The following is a 23,666-nucleotide window of genomic DNA, read 5'->3' as shown; positions in this document are numbered from 1 at the left end:
AGAGAGAGAGAGAGAGAGAGAGAGAGAGAGAGAGAGAGAGAGAGAGACAGAGAGAGAGACAGAGAGAGAGACAGAGAGAGAGACAGAGAGAGAGACAGAGAGACAGAGAGACATGAATACACCTCTCTGTCCCACCCCAGAAGCTGACATCTTGCCTCCGGTAGGGTTGCTGTGTTGTGGTTAATCAAGCATCTGATGCTCTGTTGAAAAGAGTTGTTACATGTGGACAATACGCAACCATTTATTACTGGACACTTTTTTACTGAACAGAAGCCTCATCACACCGGCTGCAGATACAGTTCAGGAATATCCCATGCCTTCCCATACAGTTGACAGCAGAGGGGCATCCAACACCTATCACATGGCAATTGCTGAAGAGAAGTCAGGAAAGGTTTTCCAGCCCAGACCACTTTTGGGTTGACTGAGAAGAAGCAGAGTACAGTAACTACATGACCACGATATTAAAAAACCAGCAGATTCAAATCTGACTTATTTCTTTTCAAAGCTTCTGGAACATTCAGAAGACCCGGCTCAGAGTACGGAAGAAGAAACTTTAATTCTGAAGTTCCCTCCCAGGTCTGGCTTGGGGTTTAAAACTGGCTTTCAATCTTGTACTGCCAGACAGACTTCTCTCCATGTGGGAAAGGAAAACTGGAAACTGCGCCTTTCCTGAGTGTGATTGACTGGCTCTGGCTTCCTGGGCAAAGGCGTAGTAACAGCACATGGACGCCAGGGGGCAATACAGTCCCGCCGAGGACTTGGGAACGTGAAGCATTCGTGACATCTCAGTGCCAAGGAGAAATCCTTTTAGAGTTCTGAGAAGGAAGAGCGCTCTAAATGCACTTTCACCAGAATAGCTCGTCCGCACCGGTGCACAGCTGCCATCTCTGCATCGGTTGTTAACTTTGCTTAATCCAGCTGCCAGATCTTTCCTGGCCTCTTGCCTAATAAGTGGATGTCCTTGTGCTCCAGCCAGCCCCAGCCCCAGTTCAGGGTGCTACCCCAAATCAGACCCTCTGATACCCCTGTGGCCCAGTCACCGCAGCGTTTCAGGTCATTCAGGTCTGAGCCATCATTTGTTTCCAGTTCGCAGTCGCCAGGTGTCTGCCCTCCCTTAACCCGCAAGGATGAAAGATCAAAGGTGTGCCTGCATCTGCCTCCTGTCCCGCGCTTTCACGTGGTACACCTTCAAAGGAGATAAATGCGGTATTGTGCTCCCCAGAGGGAGTGGTGGGGCACGGATCAGAGGTGGCAGCGGGCACCGTTTCGGAACACGTGGCTATTAGAAAATGAGGAGACCAATGTCTGCAGCTCCGAAGCTCTGACCCGGAGAGGCGTGTTCTCCTTAAAAGACAAAGACTTGCATGGATGGGTGGACTCTTTATCTCCAACTGCAGACATGCTGAACCTACCTCAAGAAATCGGGTCCACAGAACCAGGTGGCGAGTGTGACTCGATGTTAGGGAGCCTGCCTATGGGAAGTGAGCCCCCAGGAAAAATAAAATAAATAAACCTCACAGTGTTAAACCATCCACAAGGCTTGGTGTGCCCGTCCGTGCCTACGGGAGACAGACACTAGCAGATCTGAGTCCCGAGTTCTTGGTCAGGCAGTGACTACTTGAGAGAGAGAGAGAGAGAGAGAGAGAGAGAGAGAGAGAGAGAGAGAGAGAACAGAGAGAGAGAGAGAGAGAGAGAGAGAGAGAGAGAGAGAGAGAGAACAGAGAGAGAGAGAGAGATAACACAAAGCTGTTTGACTGGTTATAGCTTGGGGTAGTGAAAAGCTGGAATGCTGTAGATCTGGACCCCAAGTCCCTTGGGCTATCTTTAGCCCCTTAACAATCATTCATTGCCCACCCACGTTTGACCTAACACCCTTGCGACTATTCAGGTCAATCCTTTTGGAATGTATTAACAGATCACAAACTTCCGCCGACCCAGAGGCTAAGAATGCCATCAGATAGCACTTACGTCTAAGAGCGGAGTTATTCCCCTCAGCAGTCATACCTAATATTCTCATCAATATATTTTTTTTAAAGATTTATTTATTTTATTTATGAGTAGTACACTGTAGCTGTCTTCAGACACACCAGAAGAGGGCATCAAATCTCATTACAGATGGTTGTGAGCCACCATGTGGTTGCTGGGATTTGAACTCAGGACCTCTGGAAGAGCAGTCAGTGCTCTTAACCACTGAGCCATCTCTCCAGCCCATCAATATAATTTTTAAGTGTCTTGATTTATGACTTTGTTCTGTAACTATAAAAACTTCATCCAGCTGTTACCACATTGGAGAGAGGTATTTACCGTGGTCATTCGTAGCTGGCTCCAGAGTAAATTCCCATTCCCTTTGAGGTGAAAGCTGTGTTTTTTGTGTCAAGACTCTGGATTCCATGCCCTATGCAATTGTGTATGTGTGTGTGTGTGTGTGTCTATGTGTCTATGTGTGCATGTGTATATACAGATATGTGTGTACGAGTGTGTCTGCGTGTATGTGCATGTGTGTTTATGTATGTGTACTGATGTGTATGTGTATATGCAGGTGTGTGTGTGTGTATGTGTGCATGTGTGTGTGTGTATAGATGTGTGTATATGTGTGTATATGTTTATATGTGTGTACTGATGTGTGTGTGTTTGTGTGTGTACCTGTGTGGATATGTGTGTATACATGTGTGTATGCATGTATGGATGTATGTATGGATGTGTATGTGTGTGTATGTATGTGCAAATGTGTTCTGTATGTGTGTGTATGTGCAAATGTGTTCTGCATGTGTGTGTATGTACATGTGTGTGTTCATGTGTATGTGTGTGTATGGATGTATGCATGTGAGCCTATGTCTGTATGTGTGTACAGGTGTGTGTGTGTGTGTGTGTGTGTGTGTGTGTGTGTGTAGAGAAGTGAGAGGTATAAAGGAACATACTTTGAAATTATAAAATGGAAGTTATAGGGGGCTGGATGATGGCTCAGCGGTTAAGAGCACTGACTGCTCTTCCAGAGGTCCTGAGTTCAATTCCTGGCAGCCACATGGTAGCTCACAACCATCTGTAATGGGATCTGATGCCCTCTTCTGGTGTATCTGAAGACAGTGACAGTATTCTCAAATACATGAAATAAATAAAAGAAAGGAAAAAATGGAAGTTATAAAGACACCAATGAAGGATGAAGACATTCCCTTATGTCACTAAGGGGAACAATGACAAATGATGCAGAAAAACTGTGGAGAGCCACATTTCCCGTATCTGTGGGGACAATAAGTCAAGGTGCATTCTCAAGAGGAGGTGAATAAAATTCTGAGCACAGATACTGTGGAAAGTGGCAGCTTTGTCTGGCCCTGAGATACCAGCTTCCTTCTACTATAGATGTGGGGTGGTTTTCCTATTTTTAGCTCCTGACCCAGCAAAAAGCAGTTTGTAACTTCAACTTAGAAGCGCTTCAGTCTGACCACCACTAACTTCTCAGGACTCTCAAGAAAACTCCCTACCCCTATTTCCCCTTAAACCATAAATGAGAGAGAGCATAATTACCCCAGACCCTTACAACCCCAAACCCACATATTCCCAGGGGCTTCTCATGGCTTCTTTTCCTGGGCTTCTAGAGTTTTCAGGGGTGACCAGCTGCCCCCACAGACCACAGCCGAGCGATTAATAAGTCACTCGGTCTTGCCCACTTCCTGTGGCTGGGTATCCAGGTTTGCACAGCACATGAGCAAAAAGAATAGTGGTGAGTTATTAAGGCCATGATGAGGAGGGAGTCCTTATCAGCAACATCGGATATTTGATTCATCTGCTTGACAAATATTTATCCAGCACTTGCTGAAGCCAGGAATTCCACAGTGATCAAAGGGAGTCTCGCTCTCTGTTCTCACGGGGTTTGCAGTCTAGCGGTGAGGACTGGCATGAATCAAATCATCAAAGATGACTACGCTCACGGAAGAGAACTCAGGGCCGATAGGAGAGTTACTGCAAGGAGGCAGCTAAAGGAGAGGCTTGGGGAAACTTCTGGGAAAAACCCTCATGCACTAAGCGGGCAATGATGGATGAAGGGGGAGAGGAAGTTCCAGCTAGCTAGCTTTCAGGGACACAAAAGAATGGCGTAGCCAGAGTGTGGGGACAATCTGAGGTGAGACCAGTGTTAGATCCCAAAGATGATTCTTACTAACTGTTGGTGTAAAAATCTTATCACCCTGCAATGCATAGCAACTCATCAACAGCCGTGGGTTTTTTGTGTGTTTTGTTTTGTTTTGTTTTATCAGATTCTGCACTGTAATTTGAATCAGAAATGTCCCCAGGGTCTCATACATGAGGGTTTAGTCATCAGCCTGTGGCTCTACTAGAGGACAATGGAACTCTGGGAAGCTAGTATGGGCACGCTGCTGCAGGAGATCCTGGGACTGCATCCCCGGAACTCTTTGTTCTCTCTGTCTGTCGGTCTATCTCCTGTCTCCTTCTCTCCTTCCACCGCCCCCCTTCTTTTTAGCTGCTTTAAGGCGAGCAATCCCCCTTCACTGTGTCCCCCCACCATGATACAGCAGGCCAGCACAGAACCACCTTCCTCTCACAGCGTCCATCCCCCACCCCCTGCCACCAGTCTGTTCAATTATGAATCCATCAGTGGTTTAAGACACTTACTGATTAGCTGAGAATCCTTCTGATCTGATCACTCTTGAAATCCCAGCCCTGAACATCGTCTTGGGGACCAAGCTTTCAACACATGTGCCTTTGGAGGGCATGCCTGTCCAAATTAGAACAAACACTTCCACTCAAAAGGAGGCACCGGTGGCCCACAGAAGCTCTGACACCCACAGGCTTCTGATTTCTCTACTGAGAGGCCCAGGCCTGCTTCCAGGGAACGATTTTTCACAACTCTTGGGTCTGCTCATCAGACTTTTGTCACATGTTCTGAATTATCTATTTTCCATAAACTTCTCTGCCCATTTTATCACTGTGCACTTTGAACTCGCCCTGAACTATGTCCATCTAATGGCATGGCCTCTGATTCCATTCATCTTTGTGGCCTTCCGCTGGGTCTTACTGGACATCTCTCTGCTAAACAAGACATGAATACAGTTCTCTTCAAACTGGAGCTGGGAAGCAGAACCTTTGGAATTCCTAAAACATCGTTTTATTGATTTTAGGACCTCCAGAGGACAGACACATGGTTAAATCTTTCCGATGTGATGACTTTTTTAAAAAAAAAAAAAAAAAAAAAAAAAAGAATCATAATGGCCATCACTTGAAATGCAGGACCAATAGTTAATTTTTTACGTTTTTATTTTGCTCTGGTATTTTGACTTAGCGAGTCCTGGCTCTTTGTATTTCCTCTAAGTGATTTTTAAAATACATGTTTTGGCTTGTTTGTTTCTTTATTTGTTTAAATTATTCTTTCTTGGCCTAGAACTCATCATACAGAACTCGATGGGGATGCAGGAGGCATTTTAAACACTGAAGTTGGATATCTTGTGGGCTGAGGGCATCTCTAAGGGAGAGAGCCCTTCTCTGGCACATCTGAAGGCCTGGGCTTGATCTCGACAATACAAGACAAAAACATACATTTCTTAGGTCTTTCCCCCTCTGCTAGAGGGATATATGACTGAAATCCTTCCCATCACATAAAAGGATCAGCCTCTCTCCAGTAATGAATTCTTGCCCGACTCTCCTATTCTTATCAACAGGGTCTTACAGCCTCTGCCCTCAGGCTCTCATGAAGACCCGCCTCAGCGCTCACTCATCAGCGCATGCTCAGAGCTCCTAACCCCTGAGGCAGGGGGAGGGCACTCTCGGGCTATGAAGCCAGACACAGGGTGGGCAGGAGGTTTCCCTTCTCTCTCCCCAGATATTCAGAGGAGTCAGAATTTAGAGCAGCTTCGGGAGCCAGGAGACTCTCCACCCCTCTGTGGAATGAGTGAGAAAGAATGTCTAAGTCTTTTATTCTGCTGGAGGTGACATCCTGAAAGGCTCCAAAGCTTGCGTTAGGACGTTTTGTCTTTATCTTAAAACTTAATGAAACACCGCTGAAGAAGTCTGAAGAGGTGACGACCTTCCGAGAGACCCTGCCACCTGCAGCACAGCAATTAATTAAGAGAAGCAGGATATTAAAAACTGAATGGTCCTCAGCCAGGCATGGTGACACACACCTGTGACCCCAGCCTTCAGGAGACCCTAGCCATTCTTTATGAGACCTTCTTTTTCTCTGTCTATACCTTATCACACGGACACTGCTATAGTTAGGAACAGGGTGATAACACTGATAACTACAGACTCTTAAGGTACTTGGACGTAAAACTAACTAATATTTCTTACGTAATTGGGGCTCAATCTTCTTGATTTCTTCTTGTTACTGTTACAGCAGGAAGTACATCTATTAAAACACACACACATACATACACTTCAGTCTTTGAGTAGAAATAGGCGGACAGTGAACAATGCAATTCAATACTATTCACAATTAAATAATACACTGGAAATACACTTTCTGGAACTGAGAACCACCTTAATTCAGAACCTTGTCAAAGATCATTCAGTTAGTTCATTCAGTAAGTATTTACTAGGCAGACACAGTCAGTGGTACATGCTCGTAATCCCAGATCTTAGGAAACAGAGGCAGGAGGATTACAAGTTAGAGGGCATCTTCAGCTACCAGCTGAAGTTACAAGTTAGAGGGCATCTTCAGCTACCATGTTGAGTTCATGACCAGGCTGGGCTACATGAGTTTCTATCTCAAAAATATTTTTTTAAAGGTATTTACTGGGTGTTCATTTTATGGGAGGAATTCTACTGGGCAAGAGGTTCTAGAAACAAGCAAGACACACAGATCTCACTGTGCTGGGCCCTGATAAAGAAGACAGGTGAACCAAGGACCACATGAGAACATTTAAGATAGAGAACTCGACTCAGAGGGTGGTTCGTGGGTTCTCTGAACGAAGTCACCGGGAGGACTCCAAGGAAGGGGCCTCGGAGTAGACTCTTAATGAAGAGAAAATGGTACAGGAAGATTCCACAGCTCAGGTGGAACAGCAATTAGGCTAGCTCGGGAAAGAAAGGAGCAAGCATTGGCTAGCGTAGAGAGGATTGTGAATAATTATATGTACAGAAAGGTTAGGGATGTGTCAGAACCTTAATGCTAAGACTGAAAACTGGCTCTGTATTTCACCAGCAGTGATATGCTCTTGCAGGATCCTAGTGAGCTCTAGTCATTCACACTTCAGCACGATTTAACCTGATCCTTTCTCCTGTGAGTTCTTTTAGAATAATTGAAATTGATCACTGCGGATGACGGTCAAGTTGCAGGTCAATGGTAGAGCATGAACTTAGTATATGGAAGCTCCTGGGCTTATTCTTCAGCACCAGAAAGTGGGCAGAGAGGTTGGGGACAGGATCAGTCCATGAATCAGTGACGTAGTAAAGGAGGATGGGTCTGGCTGTGTAGGCCTGTCCTCTAACTGTCCTAGAAACTGAGGCTGGAGTGTAGACCTGCATGAGCTACAGAGTGAATTCAAGGCCAATCCAGTCATCTTATAAAACTGTCTCAACAACCAAAGTAGAAAGAGAGCCGAGGCCCTAGCCCTCTGGGAGAACGTTGCCTCATACGCATGACATCGAAATAGTTCCACCGCTAGTACTGCACTCGAGCAAACACAACCTAGGAAAGGCATACAGGAGGGAGCAGATGCTTTTGGAATAGATCGACTGAGGAAAGAATCAGGTATGGCTGGCCGATGGCTCCCACCCTCAGGACGGTGATAAGGTGGGCTGCACCATCTGGTTAGAAGCTTTTCTTGTGAGATGCCCAGTTCAGGGAAGAAGTAGGGTTTCTCTTCTTTTCATCTTGTTTTTGTTTTTAGTTTTCAAAACCTCCCATAACCTGTGAAGAACTTGGTGGGGAGTGGCGGGATCCATTCTGTGTATCTGCATACATGTCCATGCTGTGGCTTATGTGAATTCCAGGCAGCGTCAGTGTTGACTGCTCACCAAGTCATGTCAAGCTTGTATCCTGCAGGTCATCCACACTGTGTGCTTTAAAACATCAACGCCAGTCACTTAAGTGTTCCAAGACTTTTAGAATATGCATATTTTAAGAGACCTTTTCTGTTGTTCTATAAACATATTGTCTTAGTCAGGGTTTGTATTCCTGCACAAAATGTCATGACCAAGAAGCAAGTTGGGGAGGAAAGGGTTTATTCAGCTTACACTTCCACATTGCTGTTCATCACCCAAGGAAGTCAGGACAAGAACTCACACAGGGCAGGAACTTGGAGGCAGGAGTGGATGCAGAGGCCATGGAGGAATGCTGCTTACTGGCTTGCTTCCCCTGGCTTGCTCAGCTTGCCTTCTTATAGAACCCAGGACTACCAGCCCAGGAATGACACCACCCACAATGGGCCCTCCCACTCTTGATCACTAATTGAGAAATGCCTTACAGCTAGATCACATGGAGGCATTTCCTCAAGGGAGGCTCCTTTCTCTGTGATAACTCCAGCTTGTATCAAGTTGGCACACAAAACCAGCCAGTACACATATATGTGTTAATATTAGCCATAGATCTAGCTTTAAATGAGCTTAGATTTTTCACTATAATATGGTTACTTTACAATAGAAAGATCTACATTAACATAGAGGAAAAAAATCTAATTTCTTGTTTCAAAACTAAGAAACATCCATTTGAAGGTAAATGACTCTCGTTAACGCTTCCATGAAAATAATGTTCGTAATGAAAGTTCTAGAATCAGATGACTGTTTGTTTCTTAAATTAAAGTTTTTTCTTTCACTCAGTAAGCACAGTATTGGGCTCCCCTCCAAGGCCACTCCAGAACTAGGATTTGTCTAGGTGTTCTTCCAGAGACAGTCTCTGCACACGATTAATGTACATTGCTTTAATGAGTGACGTTTGCTGATACCATAGTTACATACAGAAAGGAATATGGCTGAGGAGTGTGCAAGATGACTCAGTGGGTAAAGAAACAGTACCGTCCTGGTGACCTGAGTTTGATTCCAGGAATCTGCCTTAAGGGAGAAGAGAGCAGAATTCACAAAGCTGTCCTCTGCCGTGTGCACATACTCTGACACGCACGCTCACACTCACGCATCGTGTATCATACAAAAATGATAATTTTAGAATTTGTAATGGGTATGAGTGAGGGGGAGCTAATTTTTAACCTATGTAAAAATTCCTACTGAAGATCACTAATGAATAACGAACACTCACACCCGACCTCACCTCGTGGTTTAACTATCTGACCACAAAAGGGGCAAACCCACTTAGTTTCTGCTGTTACTGGATGTCAGTGTATGTTGCTTCCATGTAATGGGTGTAAAGGTGTTTCCTGCATCTGATAGTCTTGAGAGGCCCTTGAGATGCTGACAGGCCATCCCGAGTGCTCAGTTGTTCACATCTGGCTTGTTTGGTTACACTGAAGCTACATCATTGAGCATAAACAAGCTTTTAATCTCTGAACCTGAGTGACGGGACAGTCAGTTATGACAGTGGTACCCAAAGCCTGGCTCCTCGAAGCTTGCAGAAGTCAGCTCTCCATTTCCTGCCTTTCCAGGAAGCTGTGAGCCCTCTGTTACCATTTAAATTACATAAATTCACGATTAAATAAGTTACATTAAAAACAAATGTAAGGCGGGCCAGAGAGATGGCTCAGCAGTTAAGAACACTGGTTGCTCTCACAGTGGTCCTGAGTTCAACTCCCAGCAACCACGTGGTGACTCGGAACCATCTATAATGGGATATGATGTCCTCCGATGTCATACAGGCATACATGCAAATAGAGCACTCATACACATAAGATAAATAAATCTTTAAAAAAAGAAAGATGGGCTGGTGAGATAGTTCAGAGGCAGACAATACACTATGTTTGAGTGATACCAAGGATTGGATCTAGGGACTCACTAATTCCTCTCAAGCCCTTGACTACTTACTTATGCGTCTCAGTGGCTTGACAGTGTGTTTTACTCAATGCCCAGCATTGCTGGAACAATGGTCACAGATTACTGAAATCCTAAAATTCCTCACCATAACTCGTTACCTCCTATTCCTGGAGCTGTTTACAGCTGTGTGCTGTGGCTACCGTGTGCCTCTGCCTAGCCCCTCATCCAGTGGGGCTCCTCATGTTCCAGGTGTTTACAGTTATTAAAACTGAACAAGGCTTTAAAAACAATGTATATATGAGAAATGGGTTAAGATTATAAATGATGTAATGACAGTAATTTGTTGGTGAAAGGTTGGTGTGTAAATCAGAGGTTGGTGTGTAAATCAATGTATGATTAGGAAGGGGGTGGCCAGTTTGGTTTGAATTGCTGACTGCAAAGCTAAGACATCATTCATTTAAAAGACCGGTTGCTATAGGGATGTTGCCTAAGGACCAATGTGCCTTCTTTACAGTTTGTAGATCATATGCTACACACAATTCATGTCAACGACCATAGCAATGACGTACATATACATACAGGCATACCTTGAAAGCAGTGTATGAGCTGGCCGATACCAGCTGAGGTTTGGTAGTAGGGAAAAGACTTTTGCTTCCATTTAAATTAGAAATCTTCCAAGAGAAGCAAGTGCATCTTCAACCACAAAGTGCTATAGACACTGTGGCACCCAGGACCACCAGATCACAGTTGTGGCACAGAATTAGCCAGTATGGGTTGCTGTGGTGCCCTGGTGGGCAAATGCACTTCCTGCAGACCTGACATCAAATTCCTAGAACCCACAGAAAGCTTAATCTGTAGCATGCAAAGTAATCCCAAGGCCCCAAGCAAGAAGAGAGGCAGAGAGTCAAGAACATCCCAGAAGGCTCAAACCAACTGGCCTGGCAAAAACAGCACGAAACAAGATGCCATCTAGAGCTTAGGTAGAAGGAGACCAATACATGCAGTTCTCTCCTGACCAAAAAGGCAAACCTGTATCCACATACATGAACTAGCACACACATATGTCATACATGCGGAGATGTTAGAAATTAGAGCTTACCAAAACAAACAAACAAAAAAACCACACATTTTAAATCAAACTGCTGGACCAGGTCTAATTTATTCTATCTTACCATTTCTGTCTCTATATTTAGGGGAGAACGAACAACGGTTCAGTCATGGGTACTATCTATTTTCTCCATGACTTGACATACCCAGGTAGCCTACACATTGCCCATCTGCAAAGACAAACGTTAAACCTGAAGACTAAGCAAATGGCTTCTTACCCAGCCAGCTCAGAGGAGGATGCTAAGGGGTACGCCTAGGTTTTCAACCATCTATTATATATTTCAATACAAACTCTGCCCTAACCTGTATAAAATGACCCCCAGGACGAGTGGGAAAAGAAAAACAAACAAACAAACAAACAAAAACAAAACAAAAAACAGAAGTGCTGATAGCTGCTGTCTTTCATTTTTGAAATTGTTTAATTTCTCAAAATGCCAGCAACAACAAAAAATATCCAGACCTGAAATGTACGTGTGTTATGTGAAAACTTGGGGGAAAAAAAAAGGTAACCAGGGTCCATTATATAACTTCCATCTTCTGTTTTTATTCAAGGTGTCATAAAACTGAGTTCTGCCGTTGAAGGTACGTTTTGTTTTACAACCACAAAATCGATACTGTTTTGCTTCAAGGCCGCACAGCGTGGCCCATAGCTAGCAAGCTTCTGTGGCTGGTGTTTGACGCCATGTTCCGGTTGCCAGCTGCCGCCATTTTGTCTGTGTTTCTCCTTGTTCTGGTCATGTGATACCACAAGTCTTCCAGCCTCCACCATGACCCCAGCAGTCCTGCGAGGACAGCGTCCCGGGAGCACATGTCTGTCTGTATTTCCTTGTGTGACTGCGGCAGATCCCGAGCTCCTGAAGAGCCACTGGCTCCAGAGCCCGTGTGGATAGGAAGGCCTGTGGGGAGCCTGTGGCCCTAACACTTTCAGCAAGGCCTTCTCAGCAGAGCCTTGTTCCTTTGTGCCCACATGGTGAGCCTGTTTCCCTGAGAAGCATGTGGGCATGCAGAATCATTTACGGTCCCGGGCTAGTAAGACTTGTCAATCAAATAGCAAGTTCTTGGGTGCTCTGTCTACCACAACATGCTATAGGGAAGGCATGGTGGTGCATGCCTGTAATCCTAGTGTGGGAAGTGAAGACAAAGAGAATCCATAGAAAATTTTAAAACGGCTTAGTCTGCATGAGACTTTGTCTCCAAAAAAGATGTTGTAGGGGCCAACTTTGTGTTGTCTAGTTAGTGAGTACTGATTTCCTTCTGTTATGTAAGGCCCTGAGCCCCCTTCTCCGGCACCAAAACAAAACAAAACAATAGATAGGTAAAACAAAGAAAATACAAAAATCAATGACGCCGCAGCACATTTTGCTGAGGAATGCCTAGGAATGCCTAGTACAAATATCTCCTCACCCTCCTGTAACCCCAGCACTCAAAAGGCTGAGGTAGGAGATTCATCAGTTTGGGGCAAGCCTGGGCTACATAGCAAGTTCTTGTTCAGCCCAAGTGTGATAGGCCTGTCAGACCCTGAAAACCAGCAATAACAAAACATCCCTCATTACCTGAAGTGATGGTGATTAATTGGTATTTCAAAAATTGATGTTCTCCCCCTCTTAGGGTCTTTCTAGTTCAAATATGTGGCACCTCCTTTTGTGGGTCTCGTGCTTGTTTTGGGGTGTTTCCTGTTCGTTGAGAGTGTGCCAGTCATGCCCAGAAGCTGTCTTCATCCTTTCAGAGGAGGCTCTTTGGAGGGAGTGGTGGGTTTCAGGTGAGTTTTACAGCTTGCAGGGACAAAGAGGGAATGCATGGAGCCAGGGAGAGGTTTGAAGAGAAGAGGCAGGCTTGAGCCAGGGAACAGAAGGGACAGAGCCTGAAAGTTAAGAGCCTCAAGGGAACTTAGGAACTCATTCCTGAGACCAAGAGATAAAGGTGGAAGGCCCAGTCCCCTTTGTGGGTTTAGTGCCACCACTGACTACAAACCAAATTCCAAAGATGGCAAGGCAGTGTTCTAACACTGACAGCATAAAGAATGCTGTTATGTGCAGGGTCCTACACAGATGGACACACACACACACAAGGGCACACAGACGCACTCAACATATGCACACATGTGTACACATACACAGATATACACGCACACATACAGACACACTCACACACACACACTTACACAATAAAAACAAATGAACAGGAAAAGGGTTCAGGTAATGTGCTCCAAAGTAGAGAGAGAGAGAGAGAAAGAGAGAGAGAAAGAGAGAGAGAGAGAGAGAGAGAGAGAGAGAGAGAGAGAGAGAGAGGAGTAAAAATTAATCATGCCAAAGCCCAACAGAGAGCCCATGTTCCAGGCCCCTGCATAGTCACATCAAAGGAGAATTTTATAGAAAGCCTCTCCAATCTTTTTCATGCCCGTCGAAGCACAAGAATCAGAGCTAGACAATAGCTCAGGGGATGAGAGTGCTTGCTCGGTAACCATGGAGACCTGAATCTGAACCCCCAGCACCTACATAAAAAGCTGGACACAGATACACAGGCCTGTAGCCCCAGTGCTGGGGGTTAGGAGCTAGGGGAGCAGGTCGGAATGCTCACTCAGTGGTCTCACCAGAACTGTGAGCTCACCCTTCAGCGAGAGACTCTGACTCAAAGCTGTAAGGCACGGGCAACAGAGGAAGACACCAACATCACGTTCTGGTCTCTTACACACACACAGACACACACACACACACACAGACAAAAGGTGTGCACACTAAAACATACATACACCACATGCACAGACACACATTAAAAAATAATAATTTATACAGAAGACAATGGTAGTTTGGGCTTGGAGTTTCAGTTTACCTATGCCCAATAAACAGATGAGAGTCAGTCACTTTAAGCCATTGTAGCATTGTGAAGGAACTAGAAAGCTGCTCTTCACGTCACCCGTGTGACTTAAGCACACTAGTCCACTTACAACAAAAAGATAAAACATTATTCTACCAGAGGTTGTGAGTGGATGGCACACCCTTTCTCAGCTCCTCCAACAGAGTTATATTCAGAGAGAGATGAAAATGTGAGGAAAGTGGGGGACAGGCAGAATGGATGTCCATCCAAAGCATATCTGGCAGCTGTTGCCTCCTTCCCAGAGCCCCTGGGGTCACAGGAAGTTCTCATAGAGGTAGGTGTAAGGCGATAGAGGTCAGGCTCCCACTGCTGCTTGAGCGTCTTATTGGCTGAGAACTGTAAAAGCTTGCAGGCTCAGAAAAGCATGCTGTGTTGTAGCCGTGTCCAACCCCGGGTCGGGGGGGGGGCCCGTTGGGGGTGGGGGCGTGTGTTCAATGCATGCATCTCAGCGCATCTAGAATGTGAGGCTCTTATGAGCATGCTCAGTGGAATGTGTGTCAGATTACAATCTCTTGCTGGGCGACGAAAGATCGCAGGCTCAACTGTTGAGTTAATTGCCAAACTTAACTAGTCTCCGTCTGTGGAATGCATTCAGGGCAGCTTCTTAGAGCTTCTCCAAGTGGCTTCCCGGAATATGCATGCTGACGGAAGAGCCCTATTGTCAAAAATGAAACATCTTTCCTTTTCTTTAAAAATGACTCTTCTGACTTGTCCTAGAACTCTGAAACTAGCATTAAAATTTAGGTAGGTTCTCATTTTCTTTGCTTTCCAAGGAAAAACATTTGGGAGGAGCCAATTGGTAGATGGCTTGCTTAGAGGGCATGGGGCCCTGGGTTCAATTCTCATCACCAAAAAAAAAAAAGAGTGGTGAGGAGAAGAGAAAAAAATCTACAGAGTTTCCTCTTGCTTTTTCCTGCCAAGAATTTCACCATATGGTTTAGCGCTTTCCGTTTTCTAAAACACTGTGTCTCCTTCAGCATTCCGTAGCGTCATGTGAGCACAAAGGGGAGAAAGTTCTTTGTCACGTTAATGGCAAGCTTTAAAGTAAAATGTTCTTTAAAATATTTAGACTTATATCTAAACAGAAACACACACAGATGTTTTATTTTGCGTTGAAGAAAAGCATTTGGACAGGAAAAAATCTTTAATTGCAATACTTTATCATTATCATTGATTAATTTCTTGCCTTTAATTTTAGATCAATAGTTCCAAAGTCAGATCTGGGGAGTCTGGAATGGTGGAGCACATGCTTACCACAGACAAGGCTCCCGGGGTTCAGCCTCAGCACAGGGAGGAGAGGTCGGCAGAGACAGAGAGGACTGGGAAGCTTAGCACATACATGCACTTCCGGCCAAGCCTGATGCCAGACTCAGGCCCTGGAACCCACCTGGTGGAAAGAGAAAACTAATACCAGCAAGCTCCTCTGACTCCACACGTATGTGGAATGTTCTCTTTTTAAAATTACAAGAAAAGAAAATGGCTAGTTCCAAACTCAAGAAAATTGGGGTAAGAGAAAAATCCAGAATCAACACCTAAAGTAGAGGCAGTGATATGGGAAGAAAAAAAATTTCCATGAAGCATCTCAGATTAGAATCTCCCAAATATCCCTCTGGAAAGGGACTTTTTTTCTCTCCCAGAATTTGAGCAGACAGGACACTTGTACAAGTGGACAGAGAAGATGAGCCTTATCAAAGACCTGTGCCTACCAGAAAGAGCTGAAACAGCCTGAGCCAGAACTGCCCTGACAGCCTACAGCAGCTGTAACTTCCCTGAGGGGAAATCCAGCCCCAGCCCAGAGGTCTTTGCCCAGCCATTGTGGTACAGGGATGGTACCTTCTTATGTTTGAATCGAGTCAGGGTATCCTGGGAGATGGCAGCCTGCAGGACAAGATAAGACAGCCATGTTGTCAGGGTGGTACAGAGTACTACTGCAGGTGACCAGGTGTGTTGTGTGGTAAGATCTCCTCAAGGGTGATTTGTTGATGCCTTACTGGTGAGGATTCCTAACACCAAATGACAGAAAATTCTTTTGAAAGCCAGGAGAGAAAGAAGTTTGCTTAGGAAAAGCCTCATGACTTTAAAACTATGAACTAGAGTCTGAGCTCTCCTTCCCCTTTGATCATGACTCCCACAGGGGTGCTCCAGTTGGGGAGCTCCAGTCATGACTGAGGCTGAGAGACCTTACAGTCAAGCCTCCATGAGTGAACAGCTTAGACCCATAAGCAGAACTTCCTCTGGGCACAGGAATATTCTCAAATAGTCTCTTTTCTTTTTCCCTTTTTCCTTCATCCTGGGTCTGTGATGATTACTTGTAATGCCAATTCTCAGAAGGCAGGGGTAGATCTTTGCAAATTCAAGTCAAGCCTGGTCTACATAGTGGGAACCTATCCCAAACAATAACTAATAATAACAATAATATTTTTTTAATTAAGTAAATATCTTTTTGATCCCAATGATGGCTGATGAGTACAGTTCCCACCAGAGCAGTGGACTTTGGACTGTCATATCCAAGGTGATGCTTTCTGCAGGTTCATGACCTATGAACCATCAGATGGAACAGTACCTCCAGAACAGAAAAAAACATGGCCAATGAAAAAACTCAGTGGGAAAAGGCACTTGCGTCCAAGACTGATGACCTGAGTTCATTCCCCAGGACCTACAGGGTAGGAGAGAACTGACTCCCCAAAGTTATTATCTGACCTCCACAACCATGAAGTTGCACATATGCTTGCACACACACATTCACACATATACACACACAAATAAATAGATGAGATACATAGGTAGGTAGATAGATAGATAGATAGATAGATAGATGATTGATAGATGATAGATAGATAGATAGATAGATAGATGATATATAGGTTAGATAGAGTGAGTGAGTGAGTGATGATAGGTAGATAGATGAAAGATGATAGACAAATAGACCAACAGATAAGCAGACAGAGGATAGATAGATGACAGATGACAGACAGACAGACAGACAGACAGACAGACAGACAGATGCTTTTTTAAAGAATAGTAAAGGTGACTAGCTTGATGGTGCACACCTTCAATCCCTTCACTTGGGAGGCAAAGGCAGGCAAATCTTTGAGTCTGAGGCCAGCCTTGTCTGCAGAGTGAGTTCCAGAACAGCCAAGACTACACAGACTCTGTCTTATATACGTACATACATACATACATACATACATACATACACACATACACACACACACATACACACACACACACACACACACACACACACACACACACACATCCAGAGTAAAAATAAGTTTGGGGAGGCAGAGCCAGCATATACAGTGTCCTGTCTTTGAGCCCCAGCAGCACAAAACAAGTAAATTAAACCAGCAAAGTTTAAAAGCTCAGATAATGAAAGCCAGGTTGTGTGGCTCAGTTTGCATGCACAAAGTTCTTGGCTCCATCCTTCATACGACAATAGACTGGGTGTGGTAGCACACCCTGGAATTGCCAGCACTCAGCAGGTGGAAACAGGAGGGCCATCCTCAGCTACACAATGAATTTGAGGCCAGCCTGGCCTATCTCAAAACAAAACATAAAGCTTGGCCTAGCCTCGCTTCCATTTTCCAAATGAACAAAATCTCCGTTTCCTGTCTGTATTGTAACCGGTAAAAAGAAGGGCTGCCTCCCCGTGTGGAACTTTGACCTGCACTCATGTGCTTGTCAAGAACTGAGATATTCGTTTGCTTTGTTTTCTATATAATGACATGCAGTGAATCCAGAAATTTCCCAAACGAAGTTAACATTTTTTTAAAAGCCCTCAATCTGTAACATAGGCATATAATCTTAGTTACTGGGGAGGCTGAGGGAAGAGTGTTAAAAGTTCAAGGCTATCCTATTACAAAATAAAACAAGAAGAAGAGGAGGAGGAGCAGGAGGAGCAGGAGGAAGAGGGAGGAGGAGGGAGAAGAAGAAGAAGGAGGAGAAGGAAGGAAGGAAGGAAGGAAGGAAGGAAGGAAGGAAGGAAGGAAAGAAGGAACCTGACAAAAGTGTAAAGAAGGATGTATTTTTTCATGAAGGGAAGTCAGGACAGACAGACAGAGCTTGGGACAGCCAGTCACATTCCATCAGCAGTGAAGACAAGATAAGACTGCCCAGCTCACTTTCTCTGCTTTGTTCAGTCTGGGACCTCAGCCCACGGGTTGGGATTGCCCTCGTCTCCTGAGCCTTCCCATCTCTATTCTCTAGTCTAGATCACCCCATCAGCCATTCCCAAAGGCCTGGCTCTTCAGTGAGTCCAGGCCCTGTCAGTGGCCAGCAACATTAACCATCACTCAACAGAGCTTCTTTCCTGGGGCCAAGATATGGCTTAGCCACTCACAGTTATGCTGTAACCATGAGTGCTGTGAAAAAGCAGATAAACATTTCAAAGTCTAAACACAGCAGTGAATAAAATAGAGGCTATAGGACTGGCTCAGAGGGAAAAGGAGCCTGTTCCCAGCCTGAGGACCTGAGTTTAATCCCCAGAACCTACATGATAGGGGAAAGAACTGACTTCTGCACATTGTCCTCCGACCTCCGTGTGTGCAACATGGAGTGCCTGCACACGCACACACACACACACCACACACACACACTTTAATATTGAAAAACAAAACAAACAAACACAAAGGTGTGGAATTTTACCAAATAAAAGCTAAAGCAAATGTGGCTGACGCTATCCTGACAGCAAGACTTCATAAATCTGTGAATTTTATCACTCCAAGCCCATGACGTCTGTGCTGAATCTTCAGCCCTGAGCACTGGCAACACATGGGCACCACCCAGCAGAGAGCCCACACAGCCCCAGCTCTGTAACCTGCCTTTCCCATCTTCCCCAAGGCAGGAAAAGGAAGCGTAAGTCACAGAGGCCGTGAAGGACTGCTCCACTCCAGCCCACTGCTTCCTGTCCCTTCTGTGTCTTAAGAGCAGAGGTTTTACTATCCGTGGGTACGTATCTGTTTCCACGAGTTTAGTGGTCTGCTGGAAGTTTTCTATATAAGTAAAACTTAACAACCAACTCTGATTTGTTCCTTGAGAAGATGGTTCTTTAGGACAGTGGCCCCGTTATCATACTTTGCAATCAGGTCCGTAGTGACAAGGCCACTCCTACTATCTGATTCCCAAACTTAGAAAACTTTTCACATTTTCAACCTAAAATCATAAGCAACCTTCCTTTAGCTTTGGGGTGTGGCATAATTGAGACATTGGCTCGAGCCACTGAATGCTGTGGTCTGAGGTAAGACCCTAGAAATCGCATCTTAAACTACCTGTTGCACCCATTACAGTTAGGTGGAGAGGCCATTACTGGTAATTCCTGTATGTGCTGTGTACTCAACTGAGATGTCCGTAGATCTGAATGCTGCCACTACTATGTACACAGCTGTTCGGTTGAAACCACGTAAGGTGCCTTAGGTGGAGAGACATCTGCTAGGATTTCATCTGGCTTCACAGAGTAAAGAGCCAAAGCACTTTCACAGAAATGTGTGGGTGAGCAAAATCAGCTACCTGGTGGGAGGTGACAGGCCTTAGAGATGCAGACTGTTAAGGGTTCCCTATTTTTTGGCACTGTTGTGCACTGAGCTGAGTCAGGAAGAACCTGGGATAATCTCTGTACAGTATTTTTTTTAACTATAAGATACACAGAAGCAAATTTCACCTCCTCTGAAAACTTTTGTGTGTTTCTGTGGATGGTACAGATGGCCTCAAAGATAAATTTAATGCTGAGTTTAGAGCCACTGTAATGGAAGCAAATACAGAGTTACAATCTAAAGTGAGACACTCTGTGTTAATGGACTTTCCTGGGTTTTGTTTTGGTTGTGACTGTAACAGATACCTAAAAGAAACAAGTTAAAAGAAGAAAGATTTGGGTTTGGAACACAGTTGCAGAGAGGCTGGCTAGCTGGATTGCTTTTAGGCATATCGCAGGGCAGAACATCCTGAGGGAGGGCACAGTGGAGAAAAGCTACCTACTTCATGGAAGCAGAGAGTGTAATAGGAAGGGACCAGGGTAAGACACACCTCTTACACCTATTTCCTGTGACTCACTTCCTCTGACCACACCCCCCTCTTTCTACCACTTTCCAGCAGTGCCATTGTACCCCTAAATCCATGAGGGATTTATACACTAATTAAGTCATATCCCCATAATCTACTTATCTCCAAGTGAGGACCTGCAGACCAGGTCCTCAACATATGAGTCCCTGAGGGGAACACTGTGACCAAACTATAACATTTTCTGAGCCACACCTTCCTCATCTGTAAAATGGGATCAAAACTACTTACCACCCGAACTATAACATTTTCTGAGCCACACCTTCCTCATCCAAAAAAATGGGATCAAAACTACTTACCATCCGAGGTGATTAAGAGGCTTAAATGAGACAATGTTGAGTATATAGTTTAACATGTAGGTTCTTGCCCTATCTGTCTACCTACTTACCTACCTATCTATGTCTAGAGATCAGATCCAGGACATTGCACGTGCAAGGCAAATGTCCTACCACTGAGTCACATCTCTTGCCCAATAGAAAAACTAAAAAAATAAAAAAATAAAAAAATAAAAAAAAATTGAAAGAATAAAATCATAGGGGCTGGAGAGATAGAGCAATTAAGAGCAAATTAAGAGCATTTGATTTGATTCCCGGCACTCACATGTCAGACTCCCAACCATCTGTAACCCTAGTTCCAGGGGATCCAATACTTTCTTCTTGCAACTGTGGACATCAGGTATGTACATGGTGCACAACATACAGACAAAACATTCATATATGTATAAATAAATCATAAAAATTAAAATCACAGATATGAGAAAATGTCTCAGAACTAAACCTGCTTCTAAAGGACAGGCAAGATGGAGACTTTTCTAGGGATATCTAACAAAAGAATAAAAATATTCTTTTGAGTCAAGGTCTCATGAAGCCCAGGCTGGTCATGAATTAGCTATGTAGCTAAGGATATCTTAAAGTCTTTCATCCCCTACTTCTGCTGCCCAAGTGCTGGGGTTACAAATGTGCACCACCATACCTTGTTTTGGGGGGTGCTGGCGATTGGACCCAGGGCTTCATACATGTCAGACAAGTGTTGTACCAGATGAGTTACCTCTCTAGCCCCCAGCTTCTGCATTGTATAGTGCTGGAATAGAGGGTTTAAAGTTAGGAAGAAGTGTGGAGTGAGACAGCTCTGTGGGTCAAGGCGCTTGATCCAAAGCCCGATCAAATACCTGAGGTCAGTATCCCACATCTACATCAAGAAGAGCCAAGCACAGACTGTCCTTTGACAAACATACATGCGTACACTCAAAGTGCACCTAGAAATAGTGTTTTCATTAGCAAGAAGTGAAACTCCTTGATTAGCCTTTTCCTCATTAACTGCCCTGAAAATATCCATAAATACAGAATTTGAAACACACAACAGTAAATGGCAGAGTAGCCTCCCCTCCCCATGTATCAGATAATCAGGAACATTTTAAGGTCCGTTTTATTCTTGGGAAAGTGTCAGCAACATTAGTGAGACATATAAACTCATTAATAGTAGACATAAGAATAATTGAAGAAAGGCCCACAGAGCCAAGTTCTCTGTAGTGTTGGTATTCAAAGACGAATAAGATGTGGGTTCTACCATGTGTTATAACAGAAGGAAATCTGAGACAGGAGGATGGAGCTCAAGACCAACCTGGACTATATGGTCACACTTAGTCTCAAAAATATAAACAGAAATAAAGATGATGTGGTTTCTGATTTGTTCTCCTAAAAAGACAGCTTCAAAGAACTGAGAAAGGACAGAGATAGTATGGGTAACCAGGAGGAGTAAGAAGCATGGTAAAGAAAGGGACGGTAGCCAGGCATGGTGGCACATGCCTTTAACTCCAGCACTCAGGAGCAAAAGCAGACAGAGCTCTGTGAACTAAAGGCCAGCCAGGGCTTCACAGTGAAGCCCTGTCTCCTAAATGTGAAAGAAAAAAAGTAAAGGGAGAGAGAGGATGTGACTCAGCAGTTGGGTGGTTGCCCAGCGTGGGTGAGGCCCCAGGTTTTGACTCATGCATATCACACACACACACACACACACACACACACACACACACACACGACCTGCAAGGAGAATAACCTGCAAATGTCAGATCAGGAAGCAGGAAATCCACTAGTATCCATTTATGTGTGGGTTTTTACTCACTTTGCTTTCACTTACCCAGTCAACCACAGTGTAGAACTACCGCACAGAAAATTCCAGAAATAAACAAGTCATGAGCTTTAGGATGAACATGACTCTGAGCAACATAGTATCTCACCCTGTCCCTACCTGGGCATGAGTCATCCTGTGCCCAGCATGCCCACACCAGTTAGTAGGGTCATTAGCTACTTAGTAGCCCCTTAATTACTCACTGAGTAGCTCTCTTGGTTGTCAGATTGGCAGCTATGGTAACAATGCTGCCGTTCAAGTAATCCTTATTTTATTCAGTAATGGTTCCAAAGCACAGGAGTAGTAATGGAATGGAGACAGCAGGACTTACTACGTGGAAAAAGTCAGTCCTAGTTTTATGCAAACATGCTGCATATCACATACTTTTAAAAAAAAAGTACACAGGGCTCTATGTAAGTGGAGGCTTCAAGGGCCTGCAGTGTTCTAAAATATGTCCCTAGTGGCTGAGGAGATGCACTGGATAGTCAGAGAAGTAAACAGAAGGACAGTTGATTGATAGATAGTAGGTAGATAAACGGTAACAGATGATGGTTATATGATAGACAGACAGATACATAGATAGGTAATCTATATTTCATAACAGTTTAAGGTGTAAATTAAAAGAATAAGAGGTAGAAAACTCAGAGCTGTTATAGAGATCCCAATAATGAATTTTAGACTTCGTGTGTGAAAGGCCATTGAACATTTGTTAAAATGTACTCGACTCACTCCTCGTTCGCAGCCCCTCCCAGGAGAGCGGAATTAGCATCAAAATACAAGCAAACCCAGGGCTATCTACAACATATTGTAGTATATAACATAGTGTCTTTCCAATTACCTCATACAATGTGGCTGTTACAGGCAAAGATGGTAGTAGATAGCATGTATCTTTCCAATACCCTCATATCATGTGGTTGTTTAACATAGTATCTTTCCAGTGGCCTCATATCATGTGGCTGTTTGCTGCTCTAGCTGGCAGTGAAACCTGGGAGAAAGGAGCGGATAAATGAATCAGACTAAAATCCCATGCAATAGCCAACTTTATTCAGAGTATCAGACAATTTATACACTGAGAGCTAAGAGGAGTCACATGAGTAAAATGTACAATCACAAGGACAAGCCATACAAGGCAAAAACATGTTTTTCCATAGAGGCACATAAACAAATAACAATAGCCAGTTGTAATGAATAATTTAAAGTAAACTCACCCCTATCTGCTACACCTGGGAGGGACATGAAAAACACATCCCAAGAGCAATCCTGTGTTCTGGAGAAATGGAGGTCACAAGACTCTTGTCTTTATTTCCTGGAGTTTTCTCACAAGCACTCAGAATTTTCACATGACTTTATTCTTGGACTGTGTTCTGGAAGCTGACCAAGGCAGCATAGTTTTGAGTCAATAATCTACGAAAACAGTTGCACAAAAATCACAATGTATGACTTAGTGGAACAAAAATAAAACAAGAGAACCTCATGCAGAAATTCAGGTAATATCATTACCATAATTCACATATACTTGGATTTTACTCTTTTAGTGTTAAGCATTCCATAGAAATAAGAAACTTGTTGCTGGAAGAAAGAAAGAAAGAAAGAAAGAAAGAAAGAAAGAAAGAAAGAAAGAAAGAAAGAAAGAAAGAACA

General features: G+C 44.2%; 1 protein-coding gene across 8 annotated transcripts in view; it reads left to right on the top strand.

The window, feature by feature from the left end:
* The window catches only part of Dlgap1 (DLG associated protein 1), a 504,138-nt gene that overhangs the window by 389,826 nt on the left and 90,646 nt on the right, over nucleotides 1-23,666 (top strand). For 5 of the 8 annotated variants that reach the window (XM_028762194.1, XM_028762197.1, XM_028762196.1 and 2 more), the window contains one exon: nucleotides 11,527-11,556. The exons of the other annotated variants lie outside the window; for them this stretch is intronic. In XM_028762194.1, coding sequence (XP_028618027.1) covers nucleotides 11,527-11,556 — 30 coding nt within the window. The remainder of the gene's footprint in view (nucleotides 1-11,526; nucleotides 11,557-23,666) is intronic. 8 annotated transcript variants of the gene reach the window in all.

This window comes from Grammomys surdaster, unplaced genomic scaffold (genome assembly GCF_004785775.1).
Source record: "Grammomys surdaster isolate TR1022 unplaced genomic scaffold, NIH_TR_1.0 132, whole genome shotgun sequence".
Classification (NCBI taxonomy): Eukaryota; Metazoa; Chordata; class Mammalia; order Rodentia; family Muridae; genus Grammomys; species Grammomys surdaster.
This window is presented reverse-complemented; position numbering and strand designations above follow the sequence as displayed.